Source organism: Petaurus breviceps, unplaced genomic scaffold (genome assembly GCF_028583685.1).
Source record: "Petaurus breviceps papuanus isolate PSGF00001 unplaced genomic scaffold, PetGlider_PUasm1.0 90603, whole genome shotgun sequence".
Lineage (NCBI taxonomy): Eukaryota > Metazoa > Chordata > Mammalia > Diprotodontia > Petauridae > Petaurus > Petaurus breviceps.
The window spans coordinates 392,733-415,153 of record NW_027187284.1 but is presented as its reverse complement, the minus strand read 5'-3'; the positions used below and the strand labels follow the sequence as shown (position 1 = coordinate 415,153).

At 36.3% G+C, this 22,421-nt stretch overlaps 1 protein-coding gene across 11 annotated transcripts in view; it reads left to right on the top strand.

The window, feature by feature from the left end:
• DMD (dystrophin) overlaps positions 1–22,421 on the top strand; it is a 2,504,498-nt gene that overhangs the window by 2,225,944 nt on the left and 256,133 nt on the right. For all 11 annotated transcript variants that reach the window (XM_069063824.1, XM_069063827.1, XM_069063826.1 and 8 more), the window contains one exon: positions 7,664–7,742. In XM_069063824.1, coding sequence (XP_068919925.1) covers positions 7,664–7,742 — 79 coding nt within the window. The remainder of the gene's footprint in view (positions 1–7,663; positions 7,743–22,421) is intronic.

Here is a 22,421-nt window from a genome sequence, read left to right as displayed (position 1 = left end):
GTTATGACACCCTAAGTGAATTGGTATGCTTTTAAGGGCATAAAAGTAGTTTATTTCTTGTCTTATTTAAAATGAGGTTTTCTTTAAAAGGTCTTCCTAAAAGAAAAAAAAAGGGAACAAAACTTTTGGTCATTTTTTTTGTTGTTGGTTAAAATCCTTTTGTTGAAGATACTCTTGGTGTATATATCTCCAAATATTTGTTTATTCCATTTACTCCAAATCAAATGGAATGTGAGTTTATGTGATGTTTCTAATATCAGTGTCTTTGATTTTAATGTTGAAGTCATGTTATAAGTAATATTTTATTTTGCTTATTTTTGTATCTTTACATGTCTTGTCCAAATATTTTTGACAACAAAAAGAATGCTAGTTTCCCTCTTTTTAGATATACTAGAGTAAAATATTACTATCAACTTTATATCAATACAGTTTTGACTTTGTTCTTTTATTTAGCCTTGAATATTCTGAAAAATAAAGTAATTCTCCAGAAAAAAAAAACAACAACAACAACAATGAAAGCCATCCAGAGTTGAAACAAGTTGTCAGGGGATGTAATGAGTTCTCCATTATTAGATCAAGGTTGGAGATCTTGTCAGGGGTGTCATAAAACTCATTGCTATTCAGATAGAGGTTGCTAGATAACCTCTGAGAAGACTTCCAATCCTGACTCTTTGATCTCCCAAAGAATTATAGTAAACTGTCACCAATACTCAAAGACACATATGGCAGTTCTGTGTGTAACTAGGACATAAAGAATACCAGTTTCTTTATATGTATTTTAAAATATAGGATTTGCAGATTAGATAATGTACATGAGGGGGTGGCTAAGTGGTGCAGTGAATAGAGAGAGCACTGGCCCTGGAGTCAGGAGGACCTGAGTTCAAATCCAGCCTCAGACACTTGACACTATGTGACCTTGGGCAAGTCACTTAACCCCCTTGCCTTCCCCCCCCCCCAAAAAAAAAAAAAAGAAGAAGAAGAAAGGGGAGAGTTCCAGGCACTGGGAAGTCAGTGGAAATGTTTGGAGTTAGAAAAGGGACTCCTGTGAGAGGAACATTAAGTCAATAAACATTTATCTAGTACCTACTATGTGCCAGGCATTATGCTAAGTGCTGAGAATACAAAAAGAGGTAAGAGACAGTTTCTACCCTCAGAGAGCTCACTATCTAATATGGGAGCAAACAATTATGTACTAGCAAGCTATATGCAAAAAAAAAATAGGAAATAAATAAAGAAAAGGAAGGCACTAGAATTAGGAACAAGGAGACCATTATCACAGACCACAGAATACATGGAGGAGAGAAAGATGTCAGAAGACCAGAAACGTAGGAAGGGCCAGGTAATATAGGGCCTTAAAAACCTTGATCCTGGAGGTAATAGGGAGCCACTGAAATTTGTTGGAGGGGGAGGGGTAACCTGTGCTTAAGGAAGTGCAGTTTAATAGCTAAGTAGAGGATCAACTGGATTGGGAAGAGACTTGTGTCAGAGAGACCAACTAACTGGCTATTCCAATAGTTCAGTAGTCTAAGTTTGTGGGAATGAGGGCTTGCAGTAGGGTCATAGCTGGGTGGTAGCAGTGTCAGAGGAAAGAAGAGGGCCTAAATGGGAGTTCACTATCCCTATCTCTATCTCTATTAAAATGCTAAATTCCTTGAGGGAAGAGGCAGTCTGTTTTGTTTTATTTGGATGCCTAGTGTTTGGCAGAACCCTTGGAGATAGTAAGCACTCAATAAATGATTTCTCATTCATTCCTCTATGGTGAGCAAGTCTCAAGGCTCAGTCCTTGGCCCCTGATTTTTCTCTCGGTGCTCTGCTTCTTATTTTTTATTTTTAAATTAAAAATAAATTTTATTGTTAACATCTTTTAGTATTTAATTTTCCCCCAGTTACATGTAAAAACAATTTTTAACATTTGTTTTTAAAATTTTGAGTTCCATGTTCTCTCCTTTCTTCCCTCCCAACCCCCTCCCCTCTCCTCATTGAGAAGGCAAGCAATTCGATATAGGTTATACCTGTGAAGTCATAAAAAACATTGCCACAATATACATGTTGTAAAAGAAAACATAGACAAAAAACAAACAAACAATAACAAGAACAAACTCGAGAAAAATAAAGTAAAAAAAAGGTATGCTTCAATCTGCATTCAGACACCATCTTTGTCTGGGGATGGATAGCATTTTTCATCATAAGTCCTTGGATTGGAGTTGTCTTGGATTGGTGTATTGCTGGAAATACCTAAGCCATTCACAGCTGATCATCTTACAATATTGCTGCTACTTTGTACAAAGTACTTTTCATTTTGCATCTTTCCAGGTTTTTCTGAGAGCATCCTGCTCATCGTTTCTTGTAGTACAATATTATTCCATCATAATTACATACCACAACTTGATCAGCCTTTCCCCAGCTGATGGACATCCCCTCGGTTTCCAATGCTTTGCCCCCAGAAAAGAACTGCTATAAATATTTTTGTACACATAGGTCCTTTTCCTTTTTATTTTTTTTTATCTCTTTTGGGATATAGACCTAGTAGTGGTACTGCTAGGTCAAAGGGTATGCATGGTTTTGTAGACCTTTGGGCATAGTTCCAAATTGCTGTACAGAATGGTTGAATCAGTTCACAACTCCACCAACAATGCATTAATATTTTTTCCTACATCCCTTCCAACATTTGTTGCTTATCTTTTTTGTCCTTTTAGCCAGTCTAATAGGTATGAGGTACTACTTCAGAATTATTTTAATGTGCATTTCTCAGTGCTTTGCTCTATTTTTTTTTGCTCTATTTGCTCAATGCTTTATTCATGACTTCAATCATGATACTACTTCTTTGGTGACAAATCTGTGCCTAGGTCCAAACTTTCACCTAAGAGCCAGTCCTGTATCTTTAGCTCCCTGTAAAACACCGAATGTAGGTGTCCTGCTGTCATTCCTGTGAACTCAAAAGAGACAATACTGAACTCTTCATTTTCACTCTTTCTTTGCCCCATCTCAACTTCCCTATTTCTGTCAGCAGAGTTACTATCCTTCTAGTATACTAATTATCCATTTCAGGTCAGTTTGATTTAACAGGTTTACTAAGTACTGTTGCTCACACAAAACACTCCATTTACTGACTCTGGCCACTTTTCTTGTCTGGCCACCATGCCTGGAACACTTCTCATTTCTGCCTCCTGACTTCCTGGACTTTCTTCAAGTTCCTGCTAAAATCCTGCCTTCTACAGGAAGCCTTTTTTGATCCCCCTTAATACTAAGATCTTCTTCCTGTGGATTATCTCCAGTTTATCCTGCTTACATCTTTTTTTTTTTTTGGAGGACAATTGGGGTTAAGTGACTTGCCCAAAGTCACATGGCTAGTAAGTGTGTCGAGTGTCTACGGTCAAATTTGAACTCAGGTCTTCTGACTCCAGGGCCATTGCTCTATTCATTGCGCCACCTAGCCGCCCCCATTGCATCTTGTTTGTACATAATTGTATACATGTTGTCTCCCCAACTAGACCAAGAGTTCCTTGAGAGCAGGTTTTGAGGGTTTTTTTCTTAGACTTCCTTTGTATCCTCAGTGTTCAGCATAGTGCCTGGCTTATAGTAGTCTCTTAATAAGTAAGAGGTTTATTTATTAATAAGTTTATAATTAAATATTGATAAATTAATAAATGAGTATCCTCTATAAAAGGTTTCTGGCCTATCTACCATGTACAAAGCATTGGGCTAGACACTGAGCGTTCTAAGGAATAATAAGATGTGGTCCCAGCCTTCTAGGAACTTACAGTGGAGTGGGGAGCAGGAGAGGGAGAGAGGAAGAAGAGAATAAGCATTTATATATCACCTACTATGTGTCAGGCACTGTGCTAAGTGTTTTATACAACTCATTTGATCCTCATGACAACGCTTCATCCCTGTAGGTGCTGTTATTATCCCCATTTTTTACTTAAGAAAACTAAAGCAAACAGAGGTTAAATGACACAAGACCACACAGCTAGTAAGCATCTGAGGCTGGATTTGAATTCAGGTCTTCCTGATGCCAGTCCCAGTGCTCTATCCACTGGATCCTTTTTCCCTTCCCTTTCTCATGGACTGTAAGCTTCTAAAGGACCAGGAGCCTCATCATCTTAAGACCCTTAGCATATTAATTGTTATAGAAATAAACCAGAGATCTGTGATTTATCATCACTGGACAATTTCTGATGTAGGAACTCTCTCCCCTGTTTATGACTTAATAGATAAATCCCAGGAAGGCCTGAGACTCATAGAATTTAAGTGTCTTGAAAGTCACAGAGCTAATAAGTCCCAGGAGCTTGATTTGAACCCTAGCCTTTCTTACTTCAAACCTAGTACTCTACATATTAAGTCGTACTATTTCTATAAACTAATAAGTATTCAGTTATTTAATGAATGAATAAGCAAAAGGTTGCCATTTGTCTCAGCAAAATAGTGATGGATGTACAATTCTGTTTTTGTCTTCTTTGCCCTGGTACCATAATCTTCAAAGTGGATTAAAAAAAATAGCCAGCAAAGTCCTAATATGTGAAACCTATTGCTTTAACTCCTAAAATTTCTTTGGATTATATAGATACTACTGAATAAAGTCTTCTTTTTATTACTAGCAATAACCTGTATGGATCTTATATGCTTTAGTTTTTTTTTTATTTTAAGTCTATTAATTTAATCATTTGTGCATTTGTTTGATTTCTATTCTACCTTCCCTGAAGATAATTTTGTGACTAGAAATGCTTTGTGTGGGGCAGCCAAATGGCGTAGTAAGAGCACCGGCCCCGGAGTCAGGAAACCCAGGATCAGTTCCAGCCTCAGACACTTAATACCCACACAAAAAAACTGGCTGTGTAACCTTGAGCAAGTTACTTAACCCCAATTGCTTAAAAAAAATGCTTTGTATTTAATACCTTAGCTTTTTTGAGATGTTGTTTTCTTAATATTCCATTTTCTAATATCGTGCATGTTTTATTTAAATCCTACCCTCAAGCATTTTCCAAAGAAATTTGGGTTGAGAGAAATATAAATTTGATTTCTTCTCATTTCAAGTACTTAACAAAATTGGGTATAGAATGGGAAAATTAAAAATTGATGGTGACTCTAGTTCCATTGATGTCTACGACTATATGCTGTGTTACTCAGTGATAGGATATTTATACTTTAATCACTTTATCTAGTTCTGGAGTCAAGAAGACCTGAACTTGGGGCAGCTATGTGGTGCAGTGAATAGAGCACCTGTCTTGGAGTCAGGAGGACCTGAGTTCAAATCCGGCCTGAGACACTTAACACTTACTAGCCATGTGACTTTGGGCAAGCCACATAACCCCAATTGCCCTGCCTTCCCCCTTCCAAAAATTAAAAAAAGAAGAAGACCTGAACTCAAATCTGGCCTCAAATGTGTGACCCTAAGTTAATCACTTACCTGCTTCAGTTTCTTGAGCTGTAAAATGGGGATTACAATAGCACCTACCTCCCAGGGCTGTTGTGAGGATCAAATAAGATTTTTGTGAAGCATATAGCACAGTGCCTGGTATATGGTAGGTGCTTAATAAATGCTTGTTTGTTTTTGTCCTTCCTTCTTTTCTTCTTTCCTCTCTCAGACACCCCTAAATCAATAAAATGTCATGATGTAGAGATTGCTACGCTAGGTCCAAAGAAGTATTATTTCTGATTGGGATGATTAGAAAATATTTCTTAGAAAAGGTAGCTTTTGAGTAGCATCTTAAAGGACAGATGGGGTTAAGGGTAGGAAGGATATTCCAGTTGTAGGGAATATAAGATCAAAGACCTATAAGCAGAGAACATGTTCAGGAGATGACAAATGATCTATCTTTTCTGGAGAGTAAAGTATATGATAAGGGAGTATTATGATCAAGGCTGTTAAGATAGTTGGCACCTGAATGTAGAGAACCTTTCATTCAAAGGGAAGGGGTTAGAAGTTAGAACTTTATTTGATAGGTTATAGGAAGCTAATAAAGGATTTTGAACATAATAATGATGTGGTCAGATCTGTGGGTAAGGATTAATCTTTACTTCAATTTTAATTTAATTCACTGATTACTGTGTATTCTTTTCACTCTTCTTTAACATGGTGTTTCGTTGCCTCATTCTTCATCTTCTCTAACTCTTGCTTGCACTGGACGATAAAATATGTAAGGTCTTATCTTAAAGTTTCAAAGATATATAGTTTTAGATTATATTTATTCTCTAAACAATTGGTTCAAAAGGGGAAAATTCAAATGGTCAATTGTTTTATTTAATCAAAATCACAGAAGCGATTTGATTTCTTTTCACAGAGTTGACAGATTTTCATCTAGTTTAATGGATTTATCCTTTGTCTTGGCATCATGTAATGTTTAGCACTGCAGCACACACCATTATGGCATACTACAGGAAGTTTTCTGTTAGTATGGATGCCTCATGATCTACCATGTGTATGTTACAGCGGAAAGAATATTGAGTCTAAGTTGGCGGACCTTGGTTCAAGGCTCACCTCTGATAATTACTACCTTCACCATGGGGAAGTTTTCTAATCCCCTGCGCCTCATTTTCCTCATTTGTAAAAATGACAGAGTTGAACTAAATGATCAAATCTACATCTATGATCAGACAATCCTTTAGATGCTTGTCCCACCCTGCCCCCAGAATCCAGGTCAATTAAGGTATGACTTCAGAGGGAGATTGATTATATAAGACAGGAAAAGCTATTTGTAGCCACTCTGGAAATTTGATTGGAGGTCTAGAGTTGACTTTCTTTAGAGTCCCTAAGAGTTTTCTTTCTCAAGGAGGTCAAAACCTATGGACCAGAAATGAATGGACTATGCCTCTTAGGAGTCCTCAACACCATTTAGAGCAGCCCTATAGTACTAGCTATATGTTTTTGAAGTTTAAAGGGCTAAAGATGTTAGATTCACTAAGGAAGAGGTGAATGAGCATGCCAGCCTTCCTTGAAACTTCCTTCAATTTTATTTTTTCAGGATGGAATTTAATGGGCTTTCAGATTACTACTAAATATACTTTATATGCCTACTTACTAGAGAAAAAAATAGGGTCATTTATATGCTACAGCAGTCAAGGTTAGCTCTCCCAGCTATCCCCTTATTCACGCCCCCCCCCCCCCCTTGCAATTTGAAATGAGAAAATCTAAGAATCTTCCGTTACAATTTAGACCTTGGTTCTACTCCATTGATAATATTATGCACTAACAACAGCACACAAACTTTAGGAAATAAAGAAAGTTAGCTGTTTAAGCTTAAAGGACAAAATGCATTATACTTCTCAAGTTTTTTTTTTCTTCACAGCATTGTGGTAATAAATAGGAGAAAACCCAATCACTCATTTCAGTTTCATGAAAGATTTGTAATTTACAGCTTTTTTTCTAATGATATTAATTGGTATAGTAGTTAATCTATGGAAAGCCAGAGAAGTGATGGTATAAACTACCCATTTAAATATTGGTGAGAGAGGAAAATCTTTTTGTTTTGGCCTTAGTTTGATAAAAATGAGTCTCAAAGGCCATGTGCAGTAAGTGGATATTAAAACTCTGGGGTTATAAATGGTTGCTGTAGTATTCTCAGCTTTCCAGACCCAAAAGATTTTACAAAAAGGGCAAAGTTATTTTAATTGCTCCTCATTATATATGACGAGAGAATAGTCATTTTTCTCCTCTTCCTCCCAGGTGGCCATTGATGAGCGCATCAGGCAGTTGCATGAAGCCCACAGGGACTTTGGCCCCACATCCCAGCACTTCCTTTCCAGTAAGTCATTTTTAGCTTTCATTACTTAACCTGTTCATTGCATCTTACGAGATAAGAAGTAAGAGCTGTTTTATAGTCATCTGTACCAACCACAGTGGAACAACAAATCATATTGAAATATAACTTGGTGGAAAAGCTCAGAACATTAGAAGAGAAAGACCAATTAGGTCATCTTGTTCATTCTGCTGCTAATGCATAATTGCCTCCTTTAATATAATCTCAAGTGTTTTGTCTGCTCTTTTTTTTTTAAGTTGTTATTCCTGTTTCAAGTGATTCATTCTGCAAGACTTAATATAAAGGATTTAGTTTGGTGCATGCTTAGAAAAAAAAGATGTATATATATATATATATATACACATATATATATACATATACATATACCCACACACATATACATATACACGTGTAAACACTTGTATATGTGTTTATGTTTACATACATATGTATGTATATGTATGTACACACAAGTCTATAAGTATGTACACGTGACTCTAGTACTCCCTGACTTACATTTTTTGACCAGAACCTACAATGTTGTCCTTCTCTAACTTCATTCTTTAATTATCATTCTCATTTATAATTTTTCCAGATTTTTTTTCCTTCTTGTATTGCCCTCCTATCATAAATTAAAAAGAAATCATTCCATGCAGAGGAAATCATCTTAAAAGATATTTGGCAATCCCAAGATATGTTTCTGATTGGATTTTAGCTTTTAGTGCATAAAGCTTCTGTGGGGTGGGGACTGTCTTTTTTATAGGTTAAAGTTCATAATTAGAGAGGCAGTGAAACATAGAAGAGTGTTAGACTTGGAGTCTGGAAGGCTGGAATTTAAGTTCTACCTTTCACATTTATTAAGCATGTTACCAAGGGCCAATCATTTAACTTCTCCTAGCCTGAGGCAACTCTTTAAGATTTATCTACTAATGGAAGGAATTCTCAGAGGTCTTTGATGTATTGACCGAGGTTATAGGTTAAATACAAGATTGTTTAATATCCTATAATTGCCCATGACCAATCCTACCAATAATGTATCATGATGGTATACAACTATGAATAGTCACTTGCACATGAAATGGTCAAGAAAACAGAGGAAAACAATAGTCTCTGAGTGATTTGTGGAATTTGGATCAAATTACAGGTAAATCCCTTTATGATCAATTCCAAGAGACTATATTTATTATTTACATTGCTAACATTTATTAAGAATTGTATCAAGCATTACTTGAAGTAGACATTGCCCAGGACTTGAAAATTTCATTTGTTGCAGTGGAATTTGACCTATATTTCTTTATCAAAAGTTCCAGAATGTCTGGAGCTCTCAGACTCACCCTATGTTAGATGTGGCAAAACTTCAGAAAGTTCTTATAATAGAGATATAGCGTAGTCTGTGTCAAGGATACTTCTACCCCTGGCTATGGTGCCATCATAGGTCTCAATCAGTGTTCAGGATCAGCCCTACACCAGAAGCTTGACCCCCATTCAATGAGGAAATAATAAGTGTACCCGTGGCAAACTAGATTCCCAAAAGGAGGGAAAGTTTATCACCATAAATAACTCTCCCAACCTACTTCTCAAGGGTCAGCATACTGGGAAAAGCACACAAAAGAATGCCTACAGGGAAAGTTCTCTGGAATACAAGAGTGTACTACAGCCTCCTTAAACTCCAGAGACTCACATAGATCTGAGTTGCTATCTGAAAACAATCAAATTTGATCACATCTTGGAGATCATAGATTCATTGAAGTTTCTATATGTAGGCATTTTTAGCCTTCTAATACCAATTACTATACGTATGATTGATGTGATTCAAGGAAATAAAATGATAGTCACTGTGATAGTCCAAACTATAGTTTGGAGGAATTGCAAATTTGTTCCTATTCAAAAAGTTCACTTTTTCTTTAGTTTTTGAATACTTTGGATCTTTGTTCTTGATTTTCATTTCTCTGGAATAGTCTGTTCAAAACTTCATTTCTTTTCTCAGGGCTCTCACATCATTTCTTTCTTCTATCTTCTCCCTCCAATGCCAACCCTTCCACACAAATCAATGATCCTATGCCCTCTTGACTTCTCCACTGAATTTCTTGATCTCCTACATTTCTACTCCCTTTTCAGTCAAACTCCTTGGAGGTAGGGGATGGGGGGCGAGGGGGAGGGAAGAGCAGGGCCAGGGCCTGTCTACGTTTGCTGCCTCTACTTCTGTCCTTTGAGTCCTCAACTCTTTGCAATATGACTTTCAACTTCATCCATCATTCAACAGAAACTACTTTCTCCAAAAGTATAAATAATTTGTTGGCCTTTCCTCAGTCTTTATCCTTCTTGATCTCTCTGCAGCACTTTACACTTTTCACCACCTCTTCCTCCTGCATTACTTTCTCATTGTTAAGTTTTCCTTATATCTTCTCTTGGTTCTTCTACCTTCCTGACCACTCCTCAGGTTCTTTTATTTGTTCATCATTCATAACAATGGGTGTACCCAAAGGCTCTGTCCTGAGATTTCTTGCTACGTTTCCCCATTCAGTGACTACATCAGCTTCCATGGATTTAATTATTATTTCTACACAAAGGAATCCCAACTAGCCCTAAACTCACTCTTGCGTTCCAGTCTTATCTCCAACTGCCTACTAGATATTTCAAACTAGACATCCCATATTCATCTCAAACCTATCATGTCCAAAAAAGAAATCATTATCATTTCCCTCAAAACCCACCTTTCTTCCAAATTTTCCTGTTTCTATCAAGGGCACCGCAATTTTCCCAGTTACCTAGATTCATAACCTTAGTGTTGTACTTGACTCTCACTTTCCCTCACCTTATATATCCGATCAGTCTAGTCTTGTCAGTTCTACTGCCTGAACATCTCTTGGGTCCAGTACTTTCTCTCTATTCACACAGCGCCCACCCTAGTTCAGGTCCTCATCACATCTCACCTGGACTTTGCTAAGAGCCTTCTAATGGGTTTCCCTGACTCAAGTCTATTCCCACTCTAATCCAATTCATACACAACTGCCAAAGTGTTTTTCCTAAAGTGCAGTTTGACCATGTAGCTCCCATACTCAATAAATTCCAATGATTTCTTACTACTATTGGGATCAAATATAAGGGTTTTTTTTTCTTTTCCTTTTAAAATCCTTAACAATTTTGAACCAACTTATGTATCCAGTCTTATTATGTACTTCTTATTGTCCTCCTCCTCCTCCTTCATCCTTATCGTCTTCATCTTCTTCTTTGTTGTCCTCATCTTCATAGACTTCTTTGTCTTCATCTTCTTCCTCTTCACTATCATCTCCTTCCGTGCCTTCTTTGGTCTTCGTCTTCTTCATCTTTTTTGTCTGAATCATCTTCTGCTTTGTATACTTCCGCCTCTCTGTGACTCTGTCTCTCTCTCTCTCTGTCTCTCTGTCTCTGTCTCTGTCTCTCTGTCTCTCTCCCTCTGTCTCTCTGTCTCTCTCCCTCTCCCTTTCCCTCCCTCTCCCTTCCCCAAACTACCCTAGGGATTATTTCTCATGCACAACATTCCATGTCCTAATGCCCTGGCTGTCATTAAAGTCTTAGAATTCACCCCCTCTTCACTTTTGCCTCTTATAATCCCTTGTTTCCTTCAAAATTGTGATTAAACTCTATCTTTTTTAAGTTTTGTTTTCAAATTTTTTTCTGAGCTTAAACACTAAGAAAAGATTATTTCCATATACACAGAACACAAAAGAGTATTAATGAAAGTGTGAATCTCCATTTCATAATTCTTGCTATTTACAAGTATACAATAAATTCTATATATTACTTTCAGGATTCCCTTGTGAAACTTCAACTTCAAGCCTTTCCTCATCCCTCTAGCTGCTAGTAGTCTCCCCACAAAAATAAAATCCTGTATATTTTGTATTTATTCGTTTGTATACCTGTTGTTTCTTTTGATAAAATGTAAAAGACAAGGAATTTTTTTTTTGCCTTTGAATTTCCAGCACCTCCCTGAATGCATGGTATGTAACAAGGGATTAATAAATATTTGTTGATTAACTGATCAACTGATTTCCAGATAGTCATATAGGCAGAAGACACACGATAGTTCTACTGCCTTATCCTCGCTCTATATAGCTCTCAGCTTCAACCCAAACACTTCTCATACATCTTACCTCTAACTACTTCCTTATTAGTCACTTAAATAGCTCCTCAAAGGCCTTATTCTTCCTATATAATAATAGACACTATAACACATTGTTATCTATGTGCCCTTTTTTGGGTATTACTATGCCCTAATTACTATTACTACATTAATGGGATTACTATGTATGAAGAGAGAGGAAACCTATGCCTATTGTCCAGATCATGACAGGAAACTGTATACAAAGCCAGTGTAGTTCATCATTTCCATCAGTCCACCTATATATTTTTCTGACTATGTACTGGATCAGTGTTGCATATTGTCAACAAAATGACAGTGTTATATATTGTATTCAGAAAATTGCTTAAAATTTCAAACACCCTACTCTTCTCCCTATAGAAAATCCCATCTTTTTGACAGTAATATGCTTCCAGGGCTGATACATGACAGCAAATCATAGATTAAACAGTCTTTGAAGAATCAAAATTATGGGTTACTCATAATATATGTATATAGGTTGAAAGATACTAACATTGGTAATTTATATGCAAGAAATGTTATACAAGATATAATCCAGGAAATCTTTGGTGATGACAATGAAAATAATATAATGCTTTAACGTTTGCAAAGCACCTTGCAAATTTTATCTCATTTGATCCCCACAACAACCTTGGGAGGTAAATGCTATTATTATCCCCATTGTACAGAGGGAGAAATTGAGACAGGCAGAAGTTGCAACTTGACAGAAGTTAAGTGACTTGCTCAAGGTCACATAGCTAGATCTGATCTCAGGTCTTCCTGACTATAAGTCTGGTGCACTATCCATTGCACTATCTAGCTGTATGACCAAGAAAAGAAATGAATTGACCTTCTAGCAAGACCAAGGTCTTAACCGGATAGCCTGGAAGCTACATTGTTATACATAAAGTGTGAAAAGGCCTAGAAGAGCACCTCCAGAATGCTAGAACTTCTATGGAACATTTAAGTGAGAACTTGACTAAGAAGTACACAGATTGAGGAGCATTATGGGTTACTACCTATATCTTTGGAGGGTATAGTCCCATTAATGAAATCATATACCAATGAAAATATTAAAGTAACATGCGTCTTACGCTCCTACTCAGGATCGCAAGACATGTCTTATTTTGCCTCTCCCCCCACATCTACTATAGAGTTCTATATGTGCTTAATAAATGAAAGGGAAGGGGTTGGCCTTAGCTGAATTCCATCTGGATACTTCTTCAAGCTCAATATGTCCAAAAGAGAACTTGTTGTATTTCCCCCTTAACTACCTCCTTATTCTGACTTTACTATTTCTGACAATGGCATCACCATTCTCCCTGTTATCCATGCACAAAACCTTGGTTTTATTTATTCTTCCTCTTTCCACTCCTCCCATAGGCAACTAGTTATAAATTTCTCTAGAGTCTACCTAACTACTACCCACCTGGATTATTATAACAGCCTCATAATCGGGTCTCTCCACCTCTAGTTTCCCTGTTCTCATGGAACATGTTCTCAAGGTTTTCAAGTTTTCTCCATGAATATTTGTTCATATCTCTTCTCTGCTCAAAACCCCTCAATGGCACTTTATCTACCAAATAAAATACAAAAGTCCTATCATACAAGGCATTCCACACTCTGTAGCCTCCCCCACACTATTCCATTCAGTGTGTTCTAAATTACTGCCAGACTCCATCACTTTCTCTCACTTGTATAAATCTAGCACTTATCTATCTCTGATTTTTTTTATTCAGTTTTATTTTATTTTCAGTTCTGAATTTTCTTCCTCCCACTTCCCTTCCCCTACCCACTGAGAAGACAAGAAGAACAAAACCCATTACATACATGTAGAATCAAGTAAAACAAGTCCCCTGCTTAGCCATGTCACAAAAACAGACAAAAAGCTTCAGTCCGTACTCTGTGTCCCTCACGTCTCTGTCTGAAGGTGGATAGGATGTTTCATCATGAGTCTTCTGGAATTGTAGTTTCTTATCTCCATGTCCTTTCACATTGCACTCAAAATCTAGAATTTCTCCTCATACCTCCTCTGTAGTCTTTGCACATCTTGAATCCTACCCATCCTCTAAAACAGCTCAAATCTAAGACTTCCCTGATCTGCCCACTAAGACATCTTCTCTGGACCTTCCCAACATCCAGTACTTTTCATGTAGTTGGCATTCAGTAAATGGTTATTGAATGAATAAATCTGAGCAAAAGTAAACATCTTTCCAGAACAGAGAACAGGCTTTTTTCTCCCAATATCTCATGAAATATTTAATAATTTCTAGCATTCTCTAAAGCAGAATTCCTCATAATAAGAAATTTGCTATACTTTATGGATCCTCTGATTCAGACATTCCTGATGATAGGGTGCAACTATAGATTAAATAGAATAAGGAATAAGACCATTCATTTGCATTCAAATCAATAAATCTTTTTTAATAACCTATGAAGTACAAGTCATCTTTATAGGCCCTGGGAATAGACAAAAATGAAACATTCTCTGCCTTCTATTAGTTTATATTCTATCAGGAAGATGCAACATATACATATAAAAGTAAAAATAAGACTAGCTGAATGAATGAGTATGAACAACCTGGGAGGAGGGGACTCAAAGAAGGCATTGTTTAGGAGGTGACCTGAGTTGAGATTTTAAGGAAACTAGGATTCTGAGTGGCAAAAGTAAGGAGGGAGTGCTTGATAGGCATGGGGGATAGCCTGTGAAAGAAAATTGGATAAGAAATATTGAGTTTGGCAGTTTCTTAAGGAAAGGGAAGACCTGAGTATATTTGTTGGCAGCAGGCAGGATTACAGAATCACAGATCTAAAAGTAGTCAGTGAATAAGGAGTTTTGGAATATGAGAGAGAGGTAGAAGTATGAAAGGGGTTCAGGGAAGAGCACACAGCACCTTCAAAAGATGGAGAGGCCTAAGGGTGAAAGTAGAGGATGCCACCTTGTCATGAACAATGAGTGCTATTTCTTCCTTAAACACTAGAACTAAGGAGAAGAGAGTGGGACAAGTGGTCTGACACATACTGTAGTGTGGAAGAATAGGGAGCTTATAGCTTATAGCTTATTACTGTTTTATTCAGTAAGATAAGAAATGAGTTCTGCCAGTGAGAGAGAGGGGCTGGGGAACAACCACCAAAGGAATTGTTATAGAGAGAAAAGCAGCACTGATGACACAAGTGACATTCAGTAACACAAATATGTAATTGAACCAGTCAGCAAGGTTGAATGACTTTCTCCAGCAGTATTAAACTACATACTAATAGGAACAAAAAAAGAGGATTGTGGGTAAAACAGGTTTTGAGTAGGCAAGTTTGAGTGACACAATGACATTGAGTCAAAGAATGGCTAAGCAGAGGGTGAAAGCTGTAAAGGGAGGAAAATGGGACTAGAGTAGGACTGATGGCTTGGGAGGACAGACAAGTGTGGAGAGACTAGACATGATGAGAAAGACGGTAAATCCGTTGCTATCTTTGTTGGAAAACAGTCATGTCCTGGGCTGGCCCCAAATGCAACATTCAGTGATTTTAAGCCCCTTTTATTAAATATAAATAGACATTGAGTGAAGATATGTAAACATTGGGCAAGCATATACAGGTGTGCTCTCCAAGCCCTCGCCCAAGGGAGTATATCCAAGTTAATAATAGCACCCTGTCTAAGAATCAACAAATTCAGATTCAAAGAATTACCTTTTCTTCTTGACCCTGGTTTTTAAGGTTCCTCCAAAGTGGGCATTCCGCCTTCTGTTCCAAATTCCCATGACTAAAGTGTACACATGTGATTTAAATCATTGACAGCATGCAACCTAAAAAGGCCCCCCAGGGCCCAAAGGCTAAGCAGAACAAATAATACCTAAGGCAGTTCACCATTTCAGTCCTGCCACTGCCACACTAGGACCAAAACTGTATATTATCCTCAGGAATAAATGTCCCCAATCACCATTCTAAGCTAACAAACAAACCACCTGAGGAGAACATTATATAAAACATATTCTAGTCAAAGAAAAGGGAAAAAAAAAACAATTATAGCCCAAAATTACAACCACCTTCCCAAATTTGGAACATCCATGCCATGATGTCACCCAACCAAAAATGGTCATCACTAGTCAAAAAGATCATAGTGGGGCCTGAGGTCAACCAAAAATTCGCCAAGGTTGCACCAGGAAGCAACTGAAAGCTGGCTGCCAAAACCAGAAGTACTCAAAGGATATGTCTGCCATATAACATGGAACATCTGCAAAAATATATTTGGATGAACTAAAGACTTTAAAGGAGCTAAAGAGTTTATAAGCAGCTTGCTTGCAGTCTGTCCTGGGCCTAGCATAACACCTTCCCTCTGCTTGCTCTGCTTCTCATCTCCTGTTCCAGAGTCCCTTGCTACTGTCTCTCCCTCATGGAAACACTCCCCTCTAGATGAGTGAAACCAAAATTTTTAGCCGAGATTATCATTATCTCCAAGTTTTTTCCAAGATGGCATTGACCACCCTCTGGTTTTCACCCTTGGGCTAGGCAGACGGATTAACTAGGCAAACCCTTCTATTTCTCAGGGACTCACAACAGTATGATCTGGGCTTCACAAAAACCCATCAGTGGGTCAAGTTTCTCTGAAACGACCCCCTTCATCATTTCTTATAGTCCAGTAATATTGTATCACATTTATAGGCATAACTTTTTCAACCATCTCCCCCATTGATGGACATCCTTTCAAATTCTAGTGCTTTGCCACCATAAAAAGAACTGCTATATTTTTTGTGTGTATGAATCCTTTTCCTATTTCTTTGATATGTGTGATATAGACGTAGTTACAGTATTTCTGAGTCAAAGGGTATGTACAGTTTAGAACTGTGCCTTTTGGGCACAACTCCAAATTGTTTTAGAAAATGGGTGAACTAGTTCACAACTCCACCAACTGTACATTACTGTATCTCTTTTCCCAAGGGAGTATATCCAAGTTAAAATCCCTTTGTATCTCTTCATCATTTGTTATTTACCTTTTCTATCATCTTAGCTATCTTAATGTATGGTGGTACTTTAGAGTTGTTTTAATTTGTATTTTTATAATTATTAGTGATTTAGATAATTTTTTTTTCATATGGCTATAGACAGCTTTGATTTTTTTCCTTTGAAAACTTCCTGTTCATATCCTTTGCCCATTTACCATTTTGGGGGATGACTCTCATCTTTATATATTTTAGAAATGAAATTTTTTATCAAATAAACTTGCTGCAAAGATTTCTTTTTTACTTTACAACTTTTCATTTTAGCTGCATTGGTTTTGTTTGTACAAAAACTTTTAAGTTTTATATGATCAAAATTATCCATTTTACCTCCCATAAACTTTTTTATCTCATTTGGTCATAAAACCTTCCTCTATCCAAAGATCTGACAGGTAATTTCCTCCTTGTGCAGCTAATTTGCTTATTTTGAATTTATCTTGGTATTCGATGTGAAATGTTGGTCGATATCTAGTTTTTACCAGACTACTTTACAGGTTTCCCAACAGTTTTTGTGAAATGGCAAGTTCTTTTCCCAATAGCAGAGATCTTTGGATTAATCAAACACGAGGTAACTGTACTCATTTGCTTCTATATATTCATTTAATCTATTCCATAGATCAGTCTACCCAATAGCAAACAATTTTTATGATTGCAGGTTTATAGCATAGTTTCATATTTGATACAGCTAGGTCCCTTTCTTTGTCCTTTTTTTTCAATGTTTCTCTTAAAATTACTAACCTTATTATTTCTTCTAGATGAATTTTGTTTTGGTTTAGCTTTTAGCTCTGTAAGGTAATTCTTTAGTATTTTGGTATGGCACTAAATAAGTAAATTAATTTAGGTAGTATTGTTATTTTACTATAATGAGTCAACATTCTTATAAACAATTAATATTTCACCAATTGTTTAGATTATTTTTATTTGCATGAAAAGTGTTTTGTAATTGGGTTCATATAATCCCTTGGCTTGTCTTGTAAGGTAGTCTCCCAAGTATTTTATAATGTCTGAACTTAACTTTAAATGGAATTTCTCTTTCTATATCTTCCTGCTGGATTTTATTGGTAATATGCAAAAATGTTCATGATTTGTGTGGGTTTATTTTATGTTCTGCAACTTTGCTGAAGTAATTGTTTCAATTAGTTTTTTATTTGACTCTCTAGGGTTCTTTAGGTAAACCATCATATCATCTGCAAAAAGGTCGTTTTGTTTCTTATTGCCTATTGCTTATTTCTGCAATTTCTTTTTCTTGTCTTATTGCTACATCTAGCATTTCTAGGATAATAAATAGTAGTGATAATAGACATCTTTGCTTCACTACTGATCTTATTGGAAAAGCTTCTAGCTTTTCCCTATTACGAATAATGCTTGTCCTTGGTTTTAGCTAGACAATACTTATCATTTTAAGGAAATTTCCACTTCTGTGCTTTCTAGTATTTTTAACAGATATGGACATTGTATTTTTGTCAAAAGATTTTTCTGCTTTTACTGAAATAATCATGTGATTTTGGCTGTTTTTTATTCATATGGTCAATTTCGCTTATAGTTTTCCTAATATTGAACCAGCATTGCATTGCCAGGATAAATCTATCCTGTTTAGACTGTATGAACTTTGTCTATATTGCTATAATCTCCTTGCTAGGATTTTATCAAATTTAATTCAAAATTTTTGCACCAATATTCATTATGGAAAATGGTCTATATTTTTCTTTTTCTTAATTGACTCTCCCTGGTTAGGTATCAAAACCATATTTCTGTCATAGAAGAAATGTTGAAGGACTCCTTTAAAAATTTTTCAGTTTTTGTAGTACTGAAAATAATTGTTCTCTAAATGTTTTGTAGAATTTGCTTGTAAATCTATCTATCTAGTCCTGACATTTTTATTTTGCTTTCTTGCTTGTTTTTTTCTTGCAGAGATCATTTATGTCTCGTTCAATTTCTTTTCCTAAGTTAGGGTTATTCAACTATTCCAATTCCTTTTCTATTAATCTAGGCAATTTATATTTTTATAAATATCCACACATTTCACTTAGATCATCAGTTTTATTGGCATATAATTGGTCAAATTAACTCTTAATAATTGCTTCTATTTCTAATTCATTGTATATGAATGCACCTTTTTCATTTTTCATACTGGTAATTTTGTTTTCTTCTTTTTTAATCAAATTAGCCAATGATTTTTCATTTTCTTGGGTTTTTTTTTTATCCTATAAAACCAGATCCTAGTTTTATTTACTTTCTTTACTTTCAATCTCATTCATCTCCTTTGATTTTTTCAGGATTCCTATTTTGGTGTTGAATTGGATTTTATTAATTTATTCTTTATCTTGTTTATTTTTAGTTTCATGTCCAATTTATTGATCTGTTCTTTCTTTCTTTTATTGATATAAGCATTTAGAGATATAAATTTTCCCTAAGTATTGCTTTGTCTAAGCCCACAAACTTTTTCATGTTGTATCATTGTTGTCATTTTAAATGAAATTATTGATTGTTTCTATGATTTGATCTTTGACTCACACATTCTTTAGAATTAATTTCATTTCCAATTAATTTTTAATCTTTACTTCAAAGACCCTTTATTGAATTATTCTTTTACTGTATTATGGTCAGAAAAAGATGCAGTCAATGCATTTACTGTAACTGCTTTTCTGAATTTATGCAGTTTTTATGCCCTAATACATGGCCATTTTTGGAAAGTACTATGTACAAATAAGAAATAGCATATTCCTTTCTATCCCTATTCATTATTCTCCATGGGGCTATCATATCTAACTTTTCTAATATTCTATTCATCTCCTTAACTTCTTCCTTGTTTGTTTTTTTAAGAGATTTATCTTGATGAATTTCTCCACTAATATAGCTTTATTTTCTATTTCCTCCTCTATCTTGTATAACTTTTACTTTTGCAATTTGAATGCTGTGCCATTTGGTGCATATGTGTTCAGTATTTATATTAATTCATTGTCTATGGTATCTTTTAACAAAATATCATTTTCCTAGTTGTCTCTTAAGATCTATTTTTGTTTTTGCTTTGTCTGAGATCATGATTGCTACCCTTATCTTTTTTTTTTTTACTTCAGCTAAAGCATAATAGATTTTGCTGAAACCTCTTATTTTAATTCTACATGGATCCTTCTGTTTCTAGTGTGTTTCTTATGAACAACATTTGATTTTGTATTTTGTATTCTTGTTTCTACTCCATTCTGCTATCTTCTCTTTTGTGGATGAGTTCATCTCATCTGTATTCAAAGTTATGATGGCTAACTGTGTATTTCCTTCCATCTTATTCCCTTATACTTATCCTTCATTTTTTTTACCCTGTCCCTTCCTCAAGAGCCTGTTTTGTTTCTGACTATTGAATCTCTTAATCTACCCTTTCTCTTCTCCTCCCTGCTTTCTTTTAACCCCTTTGCATTCTTGCTGGGTAAGATGAATTTCTGGACCCAACTGTGTGTATTTGTGTAATTTTCCTACCTTGACTAGTTCAGATGACAGTGAAGTTCAAGGGTTTCCCACTCCTTCCCCACCATCTCCTATATAGCATAAATTCTTCCTTTTGTGACCAATTTTTGTAAACTAATTTCCCATTCTTCCTCTCCCTCCCCACCCCTTCCAGTTCATTCCTTTTCCCCACCCACCCATTCTTCTTTTGAGATCATATCAGTATAATGGAATCACACCCAAGCCCTCTGTCAAATTAGATTTCCTCTAAGACCCCTGGTGATCATACTGTTCTGAGGGGTTACATGTATGCTCTCCTCATATAAGATTGTAAACAGTATAGCATTGTTTAGTCCCTTGTGATTTACCTTTTTATGCTTTTCTGGAGTCTTGTGTTTGAATGTCAGATTTTCTATTCAGTTTGGACTTTTCATCAGGAATACTTGAATGTCCACTATTTCATTAAAAATTCATTTTTTAGGGCGACTAGGTGGCACAGTGAGCCACTAGGTGGCTCCTGGAGTCAGGAGCACCTGAGTTCAAATCCAGCCTCAGATACTTAACACACACACACACACAAAAAAAACCTAGCTGTGTGACCTTGGGCAAGTCACTTAACCCCAGTTGCCCTACCTTCCCCTCTCCAAAGAGCAAAAGAAAAACAATATTCATTTTTCTTCCTGTAGTTTTTTCGCTTGTAGCCCCATTTTTGCTAGAGATTATTCTTAGTTATAATTCTTTGCCTTCCAGACCCTTTGCTTTCCAGGTTAACATATTCTAAGACCTCTGTTTCTTTTAAGTGGTAGATGCTAAATCTTACGTGATCCTGACTGTGATTTCATGATAATTGAATTCTTTATTTTTAGTTACTTGAGCTATTTTCTTCTTGACCTAGGAGGTCTGGATCATGGCTATCATATTCCTGAGAGTTTTCATTTTGGGGGAATCTCTTTTAGGAAGTTACTGGTGAACTCTTTCAATTTCTTATTTGCCCTCTGGTTCTAAGATACCTGTGCAGTAATTTCTTGAAATATGATGTCTAGACTCTTTTGTTGTTGTTCTTGGCTTTCTTATAGTCCAGTGGTTCTTAAATAATCTCTTCTTGGAGAGCTAGGTGGTGCAGTGAATAGAGCACCAGCCCTGGAGTTAGGAGGACCTGAGTTCAAATTTGACCTCAGACACTTGACACTTGCTAGTGGTGTGACCTTGGGCAAGTTACTTAACCCCAATTGCCTTGCCTTCCCTCCTCAAAAAAAAAATAATAATAATCTTTTTTTTCCCCATGTGTTTTTTCCTCCTATATCCCACAGTCCCCAGTGTCCTGAGGGCCACCTTCCACCAAATTAACTGTCACCTGAGTATAGAATCTGTAATCTCCTTTTAATCCATTAGTAAGAAATGAACAAGTTTGGGGAGCTTGGTTCTCCTCTGATAATCTATAGATTTCACAAGATGAGGGCACACAAAATTAGTCGAGGCAGAGGAAGCATCAGGACCAAGGACCCCATTTTTTTCTTCCTTCCTATTCTCCTGGCATTTCCTAGCCAAGTGTTATGAGGCTAGGCATCAATTTCCCTCTTATCAACCTCTTGTTTTAGTAATAATATCTATAAACTCTAGCCAAGACAAGGCCTTTTGTCCCTCTGTCCTCTTAGCGTAAGCCCCCTGAAAGACTGGAACCATTTGAGTCTGCCTAACATCAGGGAAGCCTTGCCTACATTCAGTGTTCAAAAGCACATCCACCCAATGTTCATGGTAATAAATGAGGGAAGATTGAGAGCAATCAACTGCTCCCAAACATAAAGAACTCTGTCCAAGAGTTGGGCTCTATTGCCTCTTAAACAAGATGTTTGTAAGGGAATGGGGATTGTTCAGTTGATCAATACTACATAACTAATCAAGAATGATTATCAAGATAAGTGTTTTCTGAAGCCTGCTTCCAGACAGGAATAGGGTGGGCAAATAATCTGTCCTAAGAGAGTCAGTCCTGCCTGATTCCTCCCCAAATCTATCAGAATAGAGATAAAAGTTTCCTATATGAATTTCATAGGAAATCAAAACAAGCTTACAATGGGGAATCGTTGGGTAATTGCTTCATTTTATGGGAATCAAAGGATTTATAGAACTCAGTGCTAA